Consider the following 16,999-nt stretch of genomic DNA (forward strand, 5'->3'; position numbering starts at 1 on the left):
CATCCCTGTGTGAAAAATATCTGCGCATGTTTCTTGCGATCCGCCGGGGCTGCTCCATGTTGCGCATTGCGCGCAATATTCCTCTTGATGAACAAACATTACGCGCTATTTCTCTCTAAAAACAGTTCAGAGCATTTCTATGTGTTGTCATATTATGAATAAAGCGCAAGGTACAGCCAAGCGCATCAAAAAATAGACATCTATCCGACTGTTGCCAAGTGCTTTCCAAACCAAAATCATCCTAAAGCGTTCTCAGCGCGCGCAACTCCCTCTCTGTCGCGCGCGCACACTGCCTCTCTGTTCATTTCACACTCACTCAGATCATCACAAATATCCTCCTCGAGCCAATACCTGAGGGAAACCTGAATTTCGGACAGCAGCTCTTCAACCTGCCAGACGTGAGAAACCTGTTTGAATTTAATATTTTTTTTTTCTGGGTAAATTGCTGTGATGCGCATGTAGGATAGTTATGAGGGAGACTGCGCTTTAAAACGCTTTTCGAGGTGTGTCCTTTAGGGAACAGAAGATGGCACATACAGTGGTGCCATATCTACATAACACGATTTTAAGATCAAGTCGTTTTATTTCTGCTCTGAATGTGATTATTTAGAGGTTTGCAATGTGCCTGGACTTGGTTTAACATGATTTTTTTTTTCTCATTAACATGCATGCAGATTTAAAATGGAAGGAAATGCTGATGGCACAGTTGGCTATCGTGTAAAATTAGCAACGTGAGGAGTTTCATGTATGCTTAATGCTTTCGGCTGTGATGAAAACCTGTAGGCCTACAATTTAGGTTTTTTTAAAAATTAATTTTACATAAAAAATATTAGGCTATTATAATATATCTGACCGAATGCACTTCAGTTTTCTTGTCTCTCATACTTGTAGGCCTATTATCTGAGAAAAGTACGACAGGTTTTCTGAGATTTATTTACAACTTCAGTGTCTCAACACGTAAAGTTTTCTTAGGCAAAAAATGTTTATGAAAGAACAATCTCTGAGCAATTAAATTGCTTTTGCAACTTTTATTTTTACATTATGCAGCTTGAATTAAAATAGACCAGTTGTGCAAAGAAAAGTTTTATCTGATTTGACCAGAAACTAAAGCATTTATTTTTTTATTTTTTTTATTTTTTAGAAATGTCCAGTCCACTAGAGCGGGTTGTAGCCCAGAAGAAGGAGGCCATTGAAGCCGTAATGGAGATGTTTGAGAGAGGAGCCGAGGTGCTGGCCAGCGCTGTTGGAGAGCTGTGTCCTCTTTTTGAAGCTTCTGCTCCAGTTTTGAGGCTGGTTTTGGACAATGTGGAAAGCAAGGAGGTCACATATGTCAAAGATCAGTTTCTAGTTGTGAGGAGCAAATTAGATGTGCTCTCCTCTCAAACAGAGGACATCAACTGCGAGATTAAAAAGGGACGGTTGGATTCTCAATTCTTCTCTGTGGAGGAAAATATATGCAACCAGTTTAGAAAATACATAGACATTCTGGAGGCCAAACCTGAGTACAAAGAGGTTAGAAAACGCTTGTTCTTGCAACATTTTCCCAAAACAGGAGGAGAGAAGAACCTCTACATGCTTTACGATGCTGTGATGGGAAACAGCACATTTGGGGAACCGATCCTGGATGTTGTGGAACAATACGAGGCCAGAAACAGAAGGGTCCTGGAAGATTACTGTATCAGACTGAAGGAGCTGCTCTGCTTGGGAATCATCGCTCTGCTGGGATATTGTTTCCTTACTCAGGGTGAGGAATCAGAGCAGGAGAAGGTTCAAGAGTGGAGCACAAAGATCCATGAAATTGAGACAAAAATTAAAGAAACGATAGAGAAATGTGTGGATTCATTTCCAGAGCAAGCTGAATTAGACATCAAGAGGCTTGTGAAGGAGAAAGAAGATGAGAACCTTCAGGAAATGGCTAAGGAACTGCTGGACTTCCTGATGAAGAAGTACGACTGGGTGAGCTGGTCCGTCAGAGTCATTAGTAACTTGGGCAAAATTAGCAACTTGAGAGCCGGACAAAACTTTCAGTGTGTGGCCGGACAGAATTATTTTGAAGTATCTCAAGAAAATGACACCAACCTGGTGGTCTCCTTCAGCAGCAACCCTCAGCCTGTGCCCAACGAGAGCGTAAAGCAGATGATGGAAGGCCATGCGAGGAAGGGAGATGCCAAAGCTGTTGTTGAGCTCCTGGAGAAGCAGTTAGCTGGGTTTCTGGTTCACGCCGTCAGTCGTCATAAGGACAGCTTCGCACTGTCGAGTTTTCCTGAAGAATGTCACTACTGGGAGAAACATAAGAACGTGAATCTCTGTGTGCATTCAGAGTAGATTTAGATAAAAATCTACTATAACTGCATTTTACTGTATCCATGATCTGTGTCTTGAAAAAACAGTATTTATTCAGCTTATTGTCTCTAACAGATAGTTAGTGCATTTATTGTAATTCTTCTTTTCATTGTTCTAAACTAAAACCAAAGTGATCTTGTTCAGACTAACCAGTTTAATTACCCAGCCCATCTGTGTATGCACTTTTATGAGAAATTATATTCAATTATAATATTATTTTATGTTACAAAGTTTAATGTATCTGTCTAAAATCACTCCTTGAGAACCAAAAATTCTCAACTAGGCATCCGGGGCCCACTGGGGGGGCCTAAGAAAATTTATAAATGGTCCACAAAAAAACTTCAAATAATGTACAATAAGACAAAACGTGCATTAAATAAGCTCAAACAATTAAAAATCAATATATTCCTTAATTTATTGACCCCCTCAACAACAGTTTTTTTTATTTCATTGAAGAAGCAGTATTCCCACAGAAAACATGGATATATGAGAGAATATTTAAAAAATTATAATTTTCTAGACCTGGAAAACTAAAGGAAATTAGCATAAAATATTGTAATTTTAACTCTTAAAGTGGCATAAAATATACAGGTAGAAATGGAGTAAAATCTTTTTTGCTCAATCCTTATCCAAACAATTACAGACAATTGGAAAGGTTTAGGGGCTTTCTAATGTTGTTGTGGACAACGGTGCAGCCTTGGAGACTAAAAGGTTGAGAACTGCTGCTTTAAACAATATCATGTATAAAACATTTTGTGAAATGGTTAAAAGTAGGAAAAATGGCTTTTGGACCAAGTACACTGTATGGTGCCAGAACTGGCAATTTGGCCTTTGTGAGTGAATGACCTACATAGTGCCGACAGAATAAAAAATGCCCTTCCAACCATGAAAAGAGGCAATGAACACGTCTCAGTTTTTTTGTCTTATCTCAGTGGCCCCTACTAACTAAGCTTTCAGTAAAATTAAAACGAAGACCTTTGCAAATGTTTGCAAGAAATAGTTTCAATATCTGACACCCATTGCTATGATATACCACCCAAAGCCTCATTTAATTAAATTACTGTTTTTGTACGCAAGTCAGCATTTTCTGGCCAAGGGCTGCAGAAACATGGTGAGTAACGTTTCACTTTGTTAATATAAAGCCGACGAGCTCTGAAGTGCTGTGATCAGCTCTCCGGATCCAGTCATTAAAATCACTGAGGTGCCGAGTGAAGGAGCAATCCATCATTTAACACTCAGGAGGGAGGATCCATTTCCATTGTATTCTTGTTTTCCATTCTATGTATTTCTATTGTGAGTTAACGAGATCATAAATGCATATTGTTTGAACTTATATTCAAATCAAAATAACATTTAAAAACTACATTATTGGAGGCTCATTTGACCTTATGGTGCAAGATCATTAAAAGTCATTTATAACCATTCAAGTTGTGACCTTACAACCACACCACATGGGTGATGACCTTTGACCCCTACTCACATAATCCAATACGACGGTCCTGTTTATATGTCAATACGTTTTTTGATTTATGACAAAAACAAATCATTATAGTACCTTTTATAGGTTCATAAAATTGCAGTTGTTCAAAGTTAATAGTTTAAAAAGGGCATTTTATGCCTACAAACAGCCATTGACGTCACCTCAGCAATCCTCTCTCAAAAAACACCATTCTGGAAAAAATTATAGATGAATCTGAAGCAAAAAGAACCATTATTTCCTTCATATTTGTCCTTTTCTTTCATGCATTATTTAGGTATTTGTTTTGTTTATGAAGGTGCATCCTGGAATACTTCAAGTTTTTAAAGCAGTTGTTATGCTCTGTTGTCAGAGTCTGAATGGAAATGCATGCATGGCTCAGCCTGTATTCATTAGCGGTTGAGGCTTCTGTCCTGGTTGGAGCTATATTGATCCATGTGGCTTCCATCTCTGAAAAAGGGCTGAACCTTAAACCTGTCTGTTACTAGACCAAAACAAACATTCCAGTTCGATGCAGCGACATGTTTTGCTGGACTACTTTAAAACTTTTAAATAAAGGCAAATGAAACCACAACCATCTCCAGGAAAGGGCATCAGTCAATATCAATATTTAATATCTAAATGAGTGATTTTATGAATCTCAGCATCACAGTAGTGCCGAGGCGGACGATCAATCCCAGGATACCTCACTCTTGCTGCATCTGCCAATCACAGCCTGAGCTAACGACATTACCTTTTCGTCAGAGTGGACCATCGACCGGCTTCCTGGCCTTAAGTGGCCTGATCTGATAAAAAGCATTAAAACATTTGTACTGTGACACACACCAGCTCACCCTCAGCCTCCACACTGTTTCCATCCTTCTGATGAGTCTGACTGCGCTTATAAAACCTTTGCAAAATAGATCTTACTGTTATTCTTCACAAAATGAGTATATATGATGCTGCAAATAAACTTTTTGTGCAAACTAAAGACCATCTCACTTTCAATATTCCTAAAAGCATTTTAGCATAACATCTCAATCATGATGATCTGAAATAAAATAACATGCAGCAAACAGAACTGTAAACAAAGCGATAACCTTTTGTAACTATCAGCAACCACTATTAACGGTTCTAATTAGTCAATATCTTGCCAAGGACACCATAATTAAATATTCATGAGATCATGGCCACGCCCCTCAAACACAATGCACAGATAGGACCTCCTTTTTTTTCTGATTGCCTTTAATTAATTAAAATGTTGAAATTAATTATGAGATGTTTTGTTGAAATTATATACATCAGGGTTATTAAAGTTATCTAAAACTAAAACTACAGCAAAAAAAATTAACTTTAACGGAAATCTAAAAAAAACCTTTAATACTTTATTTAATTTTAATTTAATTCAATTTTATTGCAGCTAGCAAAAGCAACATTTCTCTTTTTCACTTAACTTGATGTACTAATATAGCTATTTACATATTTAAAAAACTAATAAAAATGACAAAGAGACTTAATTTACTAAAATGTTAACTAATATTAAAATGAAATTTTTTTCTCAATAACACTGGTATATACATCATTAAAACGGTTTTATCTAATAAATAATAACTGTTATTTGTTAGTAAATTCAAGCTCATTTATTTAAATAAAATAAAAATTAATTAATTCAATTATGCAGAATTTATTTAAGGCCCATTTTCAGTTATGAAAGCAGCAACATGTCAAAAAAGGCTACATGTATTTTGAGATTATGTACACAAATCAATTATTATTCAAATTATTAAATAATTATTAAATTTTTAATGATCTCAGCAGGCAAAGTTTATGTTTAAGTCATATTCGTTGGGGATGCATGAAAGCTTCATTTTAATAAAGGGAAGTTGATTTAAAGAAAATCAAGTGTCAGGTTCAGTCTTTGGGAGCAGGAGGTAAATGACACTCTAATTATGCTCATGGGTTTATTTCTGTCCGCTCGTTCGCCAAACCATTAGCGTATTACAGTCCTAATCGGTATATTGATCGTGTTTTGGCTCCATCTGCACTCGCTCTCATTTCAAGCCTCGTAGTGTAATGCTGTTCTCTGTGTTTCTCTCTCCTCTGACCTTTCTGAAGGTCAACAGCATGTGTTTGTGCATAAATGTCGCCAGCAGTAATATTGTGATGCTATGACAGAATCAGCTTTTTTTTTTTTTTTTTTTTTTTTTTGCTTGTCACACATAATTCCAAAAAGATTCTTTTGTGTATTTTGCTAGACCAATGTTTCAGATAACTCTCTTGGGCTAAATGTTTTTTCTTACATGCAGACTAAGATCTGATATTATTGATTGTATTGACTAATGATGTCAAAAGTTTTCTGATTTTGACACCTGACTAATTTGTATATTCAAAATATGCTCAAAATACAAGAACACATATCTATCTATATATTTTAGTAAATTATAAGCATTAAAAGCATAGTTAAAATTATGCATAATTTATTTAAAGCCAAATTCTTTTTTTTATTATTAAATATGAATGCATTTTTTTAAATGCCATATATATTGTTTCATATATATTACACTTTTGAAACATTTGAGGTATACTAATATGTACACGTTCAGTAATGTACCTTTAAGGTACCAATATGTACCCTTTAGGTATGAAGGTGTACCTTTTGAAAAGGTACCACACCAGTGACAGCTTTTGTACCTTTTTTCTGACTAATTCTGTATAACTATCTACATAGTATTTGTATATTATTATAATTTTTATTAATATTTTTTATATTTTCAGTTTTCATTTTGATTTAAGTTTAGTAATTTTGTTATGCGTGTTTGTCATTTAATTTTTTTTCTTTAATATTTAGGTCTATTTAGGTTTAATTTATTTGATTTCAGCTTTTTTTTTTTTTTTTTTTTATTCCCAGTTAGTAATTTTAGTGCTTCAATCTTTTTTATTTACTTGCTAAGGCAGCATTTCTAATTTTCATTTATTTAAAGTTATTCATCTGATATTTATTTTTATATTTTTAATTAACAAAAATGTTTTTAATAGGTTTACAAGCTCAATCAAACATAAAGCACAAGCAGCCTCACAGCACAAAGACTGGAGAGCGCTGGTGTTCACTGTTAATCAGAGTCTTGTGGTGTAGGGTTTGGGGATTGAGGTTTCATCTGCCGTTTTTAAGAGCATCAAAAACACGCTTAGGTGAAATGGACTGCAATCCATATAGAGCCTCCAACAAGCCACTGAACATTTGCCTGCTTCCTGTGATCTAGACGTCTATCGATCTCTTGAGTCTTAATGTGCAACAGTACTATAGCACAAAAACAGCTGGCAAACATTAGAAAGTGCTATATAAAGTAAATCATTTTTAGTAGCCTATTATTACTTTTATTACTAAAGTCATTGCTGCAGGCTGGTCATGTGATCTCAGCATGGAGGACACTGCAGTGAACTTTATTTTAAATATCTGTTTTGGGAAATACAAAACCAACAAGGAATTTGACTTAATTATTTAAATTCACCTCCTCCTCCACAAATCTGCCATGTCATGCGCTTCTACAAAATAAAACCCAATCTGCGTGTTATTTATGAAACAAATTAAACAGATACAAATCCAGCTTAACTGAAAGTGTTTTTGTTTCAGTTAAAAGGACAAACCAGGACAACCTGATTTCCACTGACCCCATGGTCTTCATCAAACATATCTGAAATCATGCTGATCATTGAACGTATATTTATTTACTATGAACACCACAGCATTAATTATGAGCTGAAGTGACATCTTGTGGCTACAGGCATACATAAACCATGGTGATACACCAGATCATACTAAAGTATACTCTAACACAGTTTCGGATCAAATTACTATCTAAAAGTAATTTCCCTCAGCCACTAGTTTATAAAATGAAGGTATTAGTGAAGGGAAATATTAATGAAACATGCACAAATATATCACACATATATCATTGATATTATTTTATGCCAGGATATTTTCTATTAATTTTATGGATATTTTGATTAACACAAAGCAATTTAGTGTAAAATTCAAAATACAGGTAAAACATGTTGTTAAAAAAAATCAATACAGAAATTCCTTCATATTAATATAGTACATTGTGCACTATTTTTAAGGATTTTTAGAGAGTAGTTTTATATTTAGAATTTGATTTTATTTTTGTTATTACTTTAATTTTACTTACAGTTTTAGTCATTTTGTGGTGTGTTTTTATCATTATATAAATTTTTGATTATAAAACAATTTATAGTCTATATAGTAATATTTTATTTATTACTTTTAGTTGATTTAGTTTTAGTTATTTTAGAACTTAAATTAAATGAAAACGAGAAGTTATGCATCGGCAACCGGCTCAAATAAAACAAGTTTAATCTCTTACTTTTTCAGTGCTTGTCTGTGTCTTTACTGTCATCGAGTGCAGGGTCTCCGCTTCAGAACAGCCATTTACACTTCATTTGATTCATTTTACGGTAATCTTATTCAATATGGAGAGAATCATTTTCTGACCATAACAGCAGAGAATCAAGAGTCCTACTTGACAAACTGCTCTTATACAGAGTTTTCTATCAAAATAATAGGAAATAGAAGACGTCTCTCAGTACTCTGACTATGCAGTCTGTGTCATAGTGCTGTCAACCACTTCCTCATCATGTCTGTGTTTTCGTGCACAAGAGAAGAGGAACTATAAGTTTTAGGAACTGGCTACATACATTTTGCATTACTCCACCTTTAGAGGAACATACATTACCATCAATGCCTCTGTAACGTCTAAAGCAGGTCTACATCCTTTCACAGTGTGAATGATCACATGACAACTGGAGTCATCCAGCATCCTGGACAGCACCTACACTTAGGTGGATGGATAGAGGGATGGATGGATGGATGAATGAATGGATAGATTGATGTATGGATACATAGGCAGACAGACAGATATCCATGTTCATAATAAATTTCATTAATAAACAAATTGATTGCATCAGGAAAATTTGAAGGTCAATGAATGAGCAAATCTGTTTCATTCAGCAGGACCATGTAAGATAATGGTATAGTCCATCTGTACACCCCTCCACACAGCTCAGATGAAACTACCCATCCTGCAGTGGCTGCTGGGAAGACGCACAGTCGAGGGAGGTAGCAAACTGAAGAGGTAAGAATATAAATATTCCTCACAGGCAACTAGATAGTGTTAGTCAGGCAAATGCCAATGGGCAGATTTTTTTTAGCCATTATTTGTTCAAATTTGAGAATGGCAGAAAGAGAACATGATTCTCAGCATAAACAAGGAAATATGAAGCAGCAGCTAGAGGGAGCTATAACAGACAGACAGCATCTGACGGAAGTCATCTACTCTAGATGGGATGAAGACTCTTTCAAATACTCACACTGCTTGAGAAAACACAGGGAGATGTTGTATTGATGTGTTTTTGACTTGATAAAGTTCTAAATGTCCTGTCTTGATCCCAGAGCTGCAAACAAACATCCAGCACTCTGTAATACGAGTTTTGTATAAGAAAAACTAACGTGAAATACTGGAAGGTTATTCAAAAAATAATAATAATAATAATTTAAATTTTAAACTGTTTTGTTGTTGTTTTTAATGATTGAGATCAGATTGTATAGTTATGACTATGGATAATGCAGCTCATGATCTATACTTTAAATGAGTGTTTATCAGATTTTTAAAATACAGAAGCAATATCACAAGCTAACAAATTGCCTTTACAAGTCATTTCAAAATAGGAGCTAATTTTGCAAATTAAAGGTGATTCAATTAAATTACAATTCAATTAAAATAATAAATAAATAAAATAAAAACATTTGTCATTATTTTCTTACCTTTGTGTCATTCCAAATATGCATTACTGTTTCTGCAGTTGATATTTATTTTTCTGTGGAACACAAAGGCCAATAATTTAAGAATTCTTCAGATCCTTTCACATCCATTCTCAAAAAAACGATAAAAATGCTCAAAGTGGTCCATAAGAAGTTCAAAAGTTCTATACGTGTGTGTTCACGACAGGCTGTGAGTCTTTGCATAAGTGGCAGGAATTTTTCAGTGACTCATTCAGCAAGTTACATAGACACGTCAGTAGGTGGCGACAAGTGACTTTTTTAGCGAATCATTCAGTCAACTGATTCATTCAAAACGCGGATTAATTCAAAAAGGAAACAAATTATCAACAGTGAGACATTGAATGATTCACTTAAATGATTCATTCAAAAACGCTTATTTTTTGAATAAACAACTTATTACTTTTTTGATCGAATCCCCAAAAAATGTATTCAAAAACGATGATTCATTCTGGAGCTAATCAAGCAACTGTCTTTTTGAGTGACTGAGTCATAGAATCACGATTTGTTCAAAACGTTGATTCATTAATGAAGGAAACAAGCGAATGATTAATTCAATCGATTTGTTCAAAAACACTTACTTAGCGATGAAACAGGTGTCTATCGTTTTAAGACTTTTTAAGTGAATCACCGAATCAATCCACCAAACGATTCGTTAAAAAAACGATGATTTATTCTGGAGCTAAACATAAGTGAGTCATAGAATCATACATTCAATCAATTTGTTCAAAAACACTTAGGCCTGTTTAACAATGAAACAGGTGTCTATTTTTATTTAGCCGATTCATTCATTCGGGAATGAAACACAACCTGTGCTGCAATAAATATAAATAAATAAATTACCGCATTTTAGGTGATAATGCTGTGTGCCTTTGTATCTTCAGTTTCTGCTTCAGGTAAACATCACTGGGAAGGGCTCTTCCTCCAGACACAATGGCTGAAAATGAGGTTTTAGAAGACCAAGAGAATCTGAAGAGGGGTCTAGTTAAGGTTCTGGAATGCGTGGCCACCATCTCGTCTGCAGCAGCGGTGGTCAATCCCATCTTTGGCATCGCTGGCTCTCTCATCCGGGTGGTTCTACATCACGTGGATGACAAAGACATTCAGAAACTCAAACGTGAGTTTGGCAGCGTGAATCGAGCCCTGGAGGAAATCTCACAGCAGAACCAGAATGTATTGCTTCAGATCAGGAAGGAGACTGTGGATGACTTGTACGGTCGTGTAGAAGAAAACATTCGTAATCAGTTCTCCAAATTCATGGACACTGTGGAGGTATCGACAGCACATCAGCAGCGCAAGAAAGAATTTGAAATGAGCTTTGTGATCAATCAGTGTGACCAGAACTTGTACACGCTGTACGGCGGTGTGATGGGCGAATCGAAGATCTTCAGCCAGTCCATCCTAGAGGTCTACATGAAACATTCACAGGGTGACCAGCGTATCATGGAAAACCTCTGCACTCGACTCACATACTTGTTCTGCATCGGCCTCATTGCTCTGATGAGTTACGCTGCCATCGTCGGGGATGATGAGGAAGCTCTGTGCATCGAGTGGGAAGAGAAAATGAAAGATGTGGCCAAAAAGATGTCAGAAGTGTTAAACAGTAATGAGTGATTCTACCTCATGTGACCTATTCCACAACTTCTCCTTTACCTATCTTTCTATGCTCTCTATTTATTTTACCTGTCATTGCCCTAGCAACTGCTGTCTATAGCTGTCTATCCATTCATCTAGTCTCACTTAAAACAATGTAGCAGCTACCTTGCAACCTGTTAACCCATTCCTACTGTTTTTCTGCAAATACTTGCACTTTTGAAACAAAAGTTATATGGAACTGTAATATACTGATGTTATTTTTTGAAAATGGTGTACTCGTCTTTCTGTACAGTGCATTCAAACTGAATATGCCCAACCCAAAATAAAAAATAATCAGTTATCTTTATGCAAAATAATATTGCAAATCTCTAATTCTAATGCCATGTAGCCTGAATGGCATTGGCATATTTATATTTGGCACTGTCTAATGTACTCTGCAGTATGATGAATAAACAAAGATATGAGGAATACACACACTCTTGACTTAATTTCAAGACACACAGTGAGCAATAGTATCTTAATAGTGTCATCGTATTGTTTTGTCCAGTATTTTTATACGGAGTGACAGTTTACAGGAAAAATATTCAGCAGGTAGTATAAATTACATAAGTAAATATGCTTTATTACTAAACATAATGAAATGCAATACATCTTTTTGTATTAAAAATATTGTATTTAAATGCATACATAGTATATTACTTTCACTCAAGTCGTTTTTGGAATTGAGGAAAAATGACACTTCTCATAATTTGCTGAAGTAAAAGTGTCCTCCATTCTTTCAATATTTTAATTATTGCATTTATTTATATAACTTTAATTATATAAATTATATGCATTTATTATATAATTTTGCTGTTTTTGTATGCATACCTGATGAAACCTTTCATACAAGATTTATACACACTCTAAAACAAATACATTGTGATCGAGCTAATATTTCTTTTTTATTATGAAGAGAAAAAAAATCAATGATAAGTTAAGAAATTCAGATGTTCACTTTACCCATTTTGACTCTCTGTCGGACAACTCTTCAGCCAAATCCTGAACCATAACAGGCCAGAGAGAGAATCCTACAGCTGGATACACCTGACTATAAGAAACAATACATAAGAAAAAAATTAAGATTAATTAATTAATAAAGATTCTAGGACAATGTGCCAAAGGTGTGGAAACGCCATTAATGCATTACATTCAACGTCACTGTTCTGAGACCAGGGCAAGTTGCCGAAAAGGCTTTATATAATGATATAAGTCATAATATTGAGTAAAAACCAATTGGACGCATGCTTTTATCTAGAAGTGGTTATCTGTTTTCAAATGCTAAGCTCTAAAACTAGGATATTTTATACTCAGAATTAAAATTACAATACTATCATAATGTTTCATTAGATAAACAAGCTGACAAACACAAAAGCCCTGCTGAAATACATTCAGTAATGAAGCTATAGGCTGTTCTCAAGGTCAGTTTTCACACTGCGAGGTAAGTTGTCACATTGATAGTCTCTTTATCTCTTGCTCTTGCTTGCTTATATAAATAATAAATAATATAAATAATTTTATACAACTAATTTTGTTGGTCAAAACAATTTCATGAATTGTGTTTATATGCTTTAAATGATTATATATAGCAAAATCAAATCACCATCAAAAAAACAGCAGGATATTTTTTTTGACAAATTACCCCATACACTCTGCCAGATGCGTGATTTTTTTTCCTGGACAATTATGATCGAAACGCCAACATTTTTATAAAATATTTCTATAAAAACATTCTTTTTAATAACAACCGTATATCCTTAAAAAATAACCCTAGAGCTGTCCATTACCACACTTACGCACAAATTAGACACCAGTATCTGTTATGTGTCAAATGTAATACTATAGAATAGTAGGCTATAATATTATACTATCTAGTATACAATGTGTGATATAAATAATCTGTGAAATATACCTTCTTTGGGATATTGAGATGCGAAAATCCCAAATCTGCGCACGTTCATGTTAATCCAGTGGCGCGTGAGATGTTGCGCACGACGCAAAATAAACTGCAATTAAACAGTCTCGTGTAAAAATTGATCTCTGAGCTGCACATCACAGATCCATCTGTAAACAAACTATAAAAATATACCACAGTCAAATATGAGACATTGATCCGACAGTTACTAACAGCTTTCCAAAACCACCCCAAACCTATCAGTGCGCGCAACTCTCTCTCTCTCTCTCTCTCTCTCTCTCTCTCACACACACACACACACACACGCGCGCACATCTTTTCCACACTGAGCATATGATCACGACATTTTGCCTAGAAGTCGAACCTGAAACTGTGGGAATAATTTGGAAACTTGGAGGTCGTTCCAGCAGCTCTTCATCCTGAGAGGCGTGAGAAACCTGTTTTACATGTATTTTTGTTAGGGATGATTATGTGATGTCAAGGATGCGCATAATTAGGACACATTCATGTGAGGCAGACTGCATTAGAGCTTTAGACAGACTAGCAAGGTGTGTCCTGAACTCTGGACTTATATATATAGCCTAAATGCTTCATTATGTGTTTTATTGAACCTTACTTTAAAATCATGTATTATTATTATTTCAACTCCACATTTATGTATCCTTATTGTGCATGGTTGATCTTTAAAAGCCACATTAACCATTTAAGGGTGACGTTAGATTCAAACCTTAAACATTTTCTCATAATTATTCATGATTGTCTTTTGTATATATCATAGTGGTTTTCATTTATGATAACACCAGTATACCTACGATAGATAGATAGATAGATAGATAGATAGATAGATAGATAGATAGATAGATAGATAGATAGATAGATAGATAGATAGATAGATAGATAGATAGATAGATAAATCACATGACCTTTTGCATTTATGTGAACACAAACCAAAATAAATCAAATCATATAATATACCCGATTCAGTGCATTATGAAGACAAATTTATAAATGTAGTCTAAATGATTCATTATTTATTTTACTGAACAACAACAATTATTTTATTTTTCATAATTAATGCAGTAAAGTGTCCATTTGGCTATTTTAAATGTCTCTGTCCAATCATTTAATTTGAAGAAGAAAGCTGAACAAAAACGTGACTAGCAACCTCAATAAAAACATGACCTTTTGCATTTATGTGAGCATAAATTCAGTGCATTGTGAAATCAAAATTTACATACATAATGCAGATCAGTTATGAAAACTAATGGCTTGTACTAAGAAATTAAGAGAAAATATAGTGTATCACATGCTTATAACTACATCAGTGTTGTGTTTTCTTAAAATATGTTTAAAACATACTTGAATATATGTTAATGCAAATTGCATACATCATTTAAATATTTACCTTTCCCTTATGTGTTTTACTGTGGCTTTTCTTTGTGTGTGTTGTGGTTTTGCTTTTAAAGAAATGTCCAGTCCACTAGAGCGGGTTGTAGCCCAGAAGAAGGAGGCCATTGAAGCCGTAATGGAGATGTTTGAGAGAGGAGCCGAGGTGCTGGCCAGCGCTGTTGGAGAGCTGTGTCCTCTTTTTGAAGCTTCTGCTCCAGTTTTGAGGCTGGTCTTGGACAATGTGGAAAGCAAGGAGGTCACATATGTCAAAGATCAGTTTCTAGTTGTGAAAAGCAAATTAGATGTGCTCTCGTGTCAGTTACAGGACATTGACTCTGAGATCAGAAGGAGACGTTTGGATTCACAGTTCTTCTCTGTGGAGGAAAATTTGCGGAACCAGTTTAGAAAATACATAGTTATTCTGGAGGCTAAACCTGAGTACAAGGAAGTCAAAAAACGCTTGTTCTTAGAGCATTTTGTCATAACAGGTGGAGAGAAAAACCTCTGTGTGCTTTACGATGCTGTGATGGGAAACAGAACATTTGGGGAACCGATCCTGGATGTTGTGGAACAATACGAGACCAGAAACAGAAGGGTCCTGGAAGATTTCTGTATCAGACTGAAGGAGCTGCTCTGCTTGGGAATCATCGCTCTGCTGGGATATTGTTTCCTTACTCAGGGTGAGGACTCAGAGCAGGAGAAGGTTCGAGAGTGGAGCACGAAAATCCAAGAAATTGAGACGAAAATGAAGGAAACGATAGAGAAATGTGTGGATTCGTTTCCAGAGCAAGCTGAACTAGACATCAAGAGGCTTGTGAAGGAGAAAGAAAACGGGAACCTTCAGGAAATGGCTAAGGAACTGCTGGACTTCCTGATGAAGAAGTACGACTGGGTGAGCTGGTCCGTCAGAGTCATTTGTAACTTGGGCAAAATTAGCAATTTGAGAGCCGGACAGAACTTTCAGTGTGTGGCCGGACAGAATTATTTTGAAGTATCTCAAGGAAATGTCACCAACCTGGTGGTCTCCTTCAGCAGCAACCCTCAGCCTGTGCCCAACGAGAGCGTAAAGCAGATGATGGAAGGCCCTGCGAGGAAGGGAGACGCTAAATCTGTTGTTGAGCTTCTGGAGAAGCAGTTAGCTGGGTTTCTGGTTCACGCCGTCAGTCGTCATAAGGACAGCTTCGCTCTGTCGAGTTTTCCTGAAGAATGTCACTACTGGGAGAAACATAAGAACGTGAATCTCTGTGTGCATTCAGAGTAGATTTAGACATAAACAAATAATTACTATTATTATATTGCTAACATTTTGTAGCTGCAGCACTTTTACTTTATTCATGATCTATTTGTCTTGAAAAACTCATTGTTCACTCAAAGTCATTGGTATATGTTTGTTGTAAGGTTGCTATCACCCGTCCGACTGTACATTTAAAAAATTATTATTTTAACAATTTCTTTTACTCTACAAAATAAATGCATTTGTACATTTTAAAGGAATAGTTTAGCTAAAAAATCTAGCACATTCCATGGAACAAAAGGGCATTTGTTTAGAACTATTTTGGACTGGTTTTGCTTGTAAACGGTGCTTGATCTGTGCATACTTCTCTCCTGTTTAAGACAAGAGTTAAGAAGGCCTTAATGATGGATTTATTTCTTACAAACACTCAGCTTTTGGCTTTATAGGACGTTAATTGATGGACTGGAGTTGTGTGGATTATTGTGATGTTTTTATCAGCTGTTCGAACTCTCACTCTGACGGCACCCATTCACTGCAGAGGATCCATTAGTGAGCAAGTGTTGTAATGCTAAATTTCTCAAAATATGTTTCATCTTTGGGTGAACTATTCCTTAAAGCATATTAAGTGTTTTATTATCATTAACTATTTGTGCTTTATTGCATGTTTGCTTAAACATGTTATAATATAAGTGAATGTCTATCTGAAAGCATTCCCTTTAAATGCAGTAGGCAGCAAACATGTTAAATGTTGTGATGTTGTAAACAAATGCTTTGCAGTAATAAAAACTGAAGATATGCGACTGGACAGTACTGCAAAGAAAAGTGTTTCCTCATTTAGCCTGCATGATAATAACGAGAGCTGGCAGTATCTGTTCCTCATCAGCCATAAAAAAGCCCATGGCAAGACATCTCAGGAAACTAATGCATGTCTTGCACAGCAGAGAGCGCATGATGTTAGACTGATATACACCCTTTAAAAATTCATGTTGGTTCAAGTTGAATTTACACACTGCCTAGAAACAACTGAGGTTCAGCTGTTTACTGATTGAGCTTTTTTCAAGATTATATGCAATAATAAATCTAATTTCATTTTCCTGTTTTGTATGAGATGTTTCACATTAACATGACTTACAAGCGATTGTTGACATTCATTGCTATTAACTCTGAAGTGGA

General features: G+C 35.4%; 3 protein-coding genes across 3 annotated transcripts; all 3 read left to right on the forward strand.

Moving 5' to 3' along the window:
• Positions 1–1,143: 1,143 nt before the first annotated feature.
• LOC306877545 (protein rapunzel-like) lies at positions 1,144–2,325 on the forward strand (the record flags this gene model as incomplete). Its single annotated transcript, XM_079429375.1, has 1 exon — positions 1,144–2,325. The coding sequence occupies one exon, from the start codon at positions 1,144–1,146 to the stop codon at positions 2,323–2,325; it is 1,182 nt and encodes a 393-aa protein (XP_079285501.1).
• A 6,570-nt stretch (positions 2,326–8,895) lies between these two features.
• On the forward strand, positions 8,896–11,721 carry LOC306877548 (protein rapunzel-like). Its single transcript, XM_079429379.1, has 2 exons — positions 8,896–8,949; positions 10,538–11,721. The coding sequence occupies exon 2, from the start codon at positions 10,587–10,589 to the stop codon at positions 11,265–11,267; it is 681 nt and encodes a 226-aa protein (XP_079285505.1). The 5' UTR covers positions 8,896–8,949; positions 10,538–10,586; the 3' UTR covers positions 11,268–11,721.
• Positions 11,722–14,219: 2,498 nt separating this feature from the next.
• Positions 14,220–15,853, forward strand: LOC306877544 (uncharacterized protein; the record flags this gene model as incomplete). The annotated part of the gene is made up of 1 exon (XM_079429374.1): positions 14,220–15,853. Exon 1 carries the CDS (start codon positions 14,618–14,620, stop codon positions 15,851–15,853), a length of 1,236 nt encoding a protein of 411 aa, XP_079285500.1. The 5' UTR covers positions 14,220–14,617.
• Between the last annotated feature and the right edge of the window lie 1,146 nt (positions 15,854–16,999).

Source organism: Barbus barbus, assembly GCF_936440315.1.
Source record: "Barbus barbus genome assembly, chromosome: 12".
Lineage (NCBI taxonomy): Eukaryota > Metazoa > Chordata > Actinopteri > Cypriniformes > Cyprinidae > Barbus > Barbus barbus.

What these genes read in the sequence shown, in the direction of transcription:
- LOC306877548 (XM_079429379.1), top strand. Translation starts at nt 10,587, where the DNA reads ATGGCTGAAAATGAGGTTTTAGAAGACCAAGAGAATCTGAAGAGGGGT.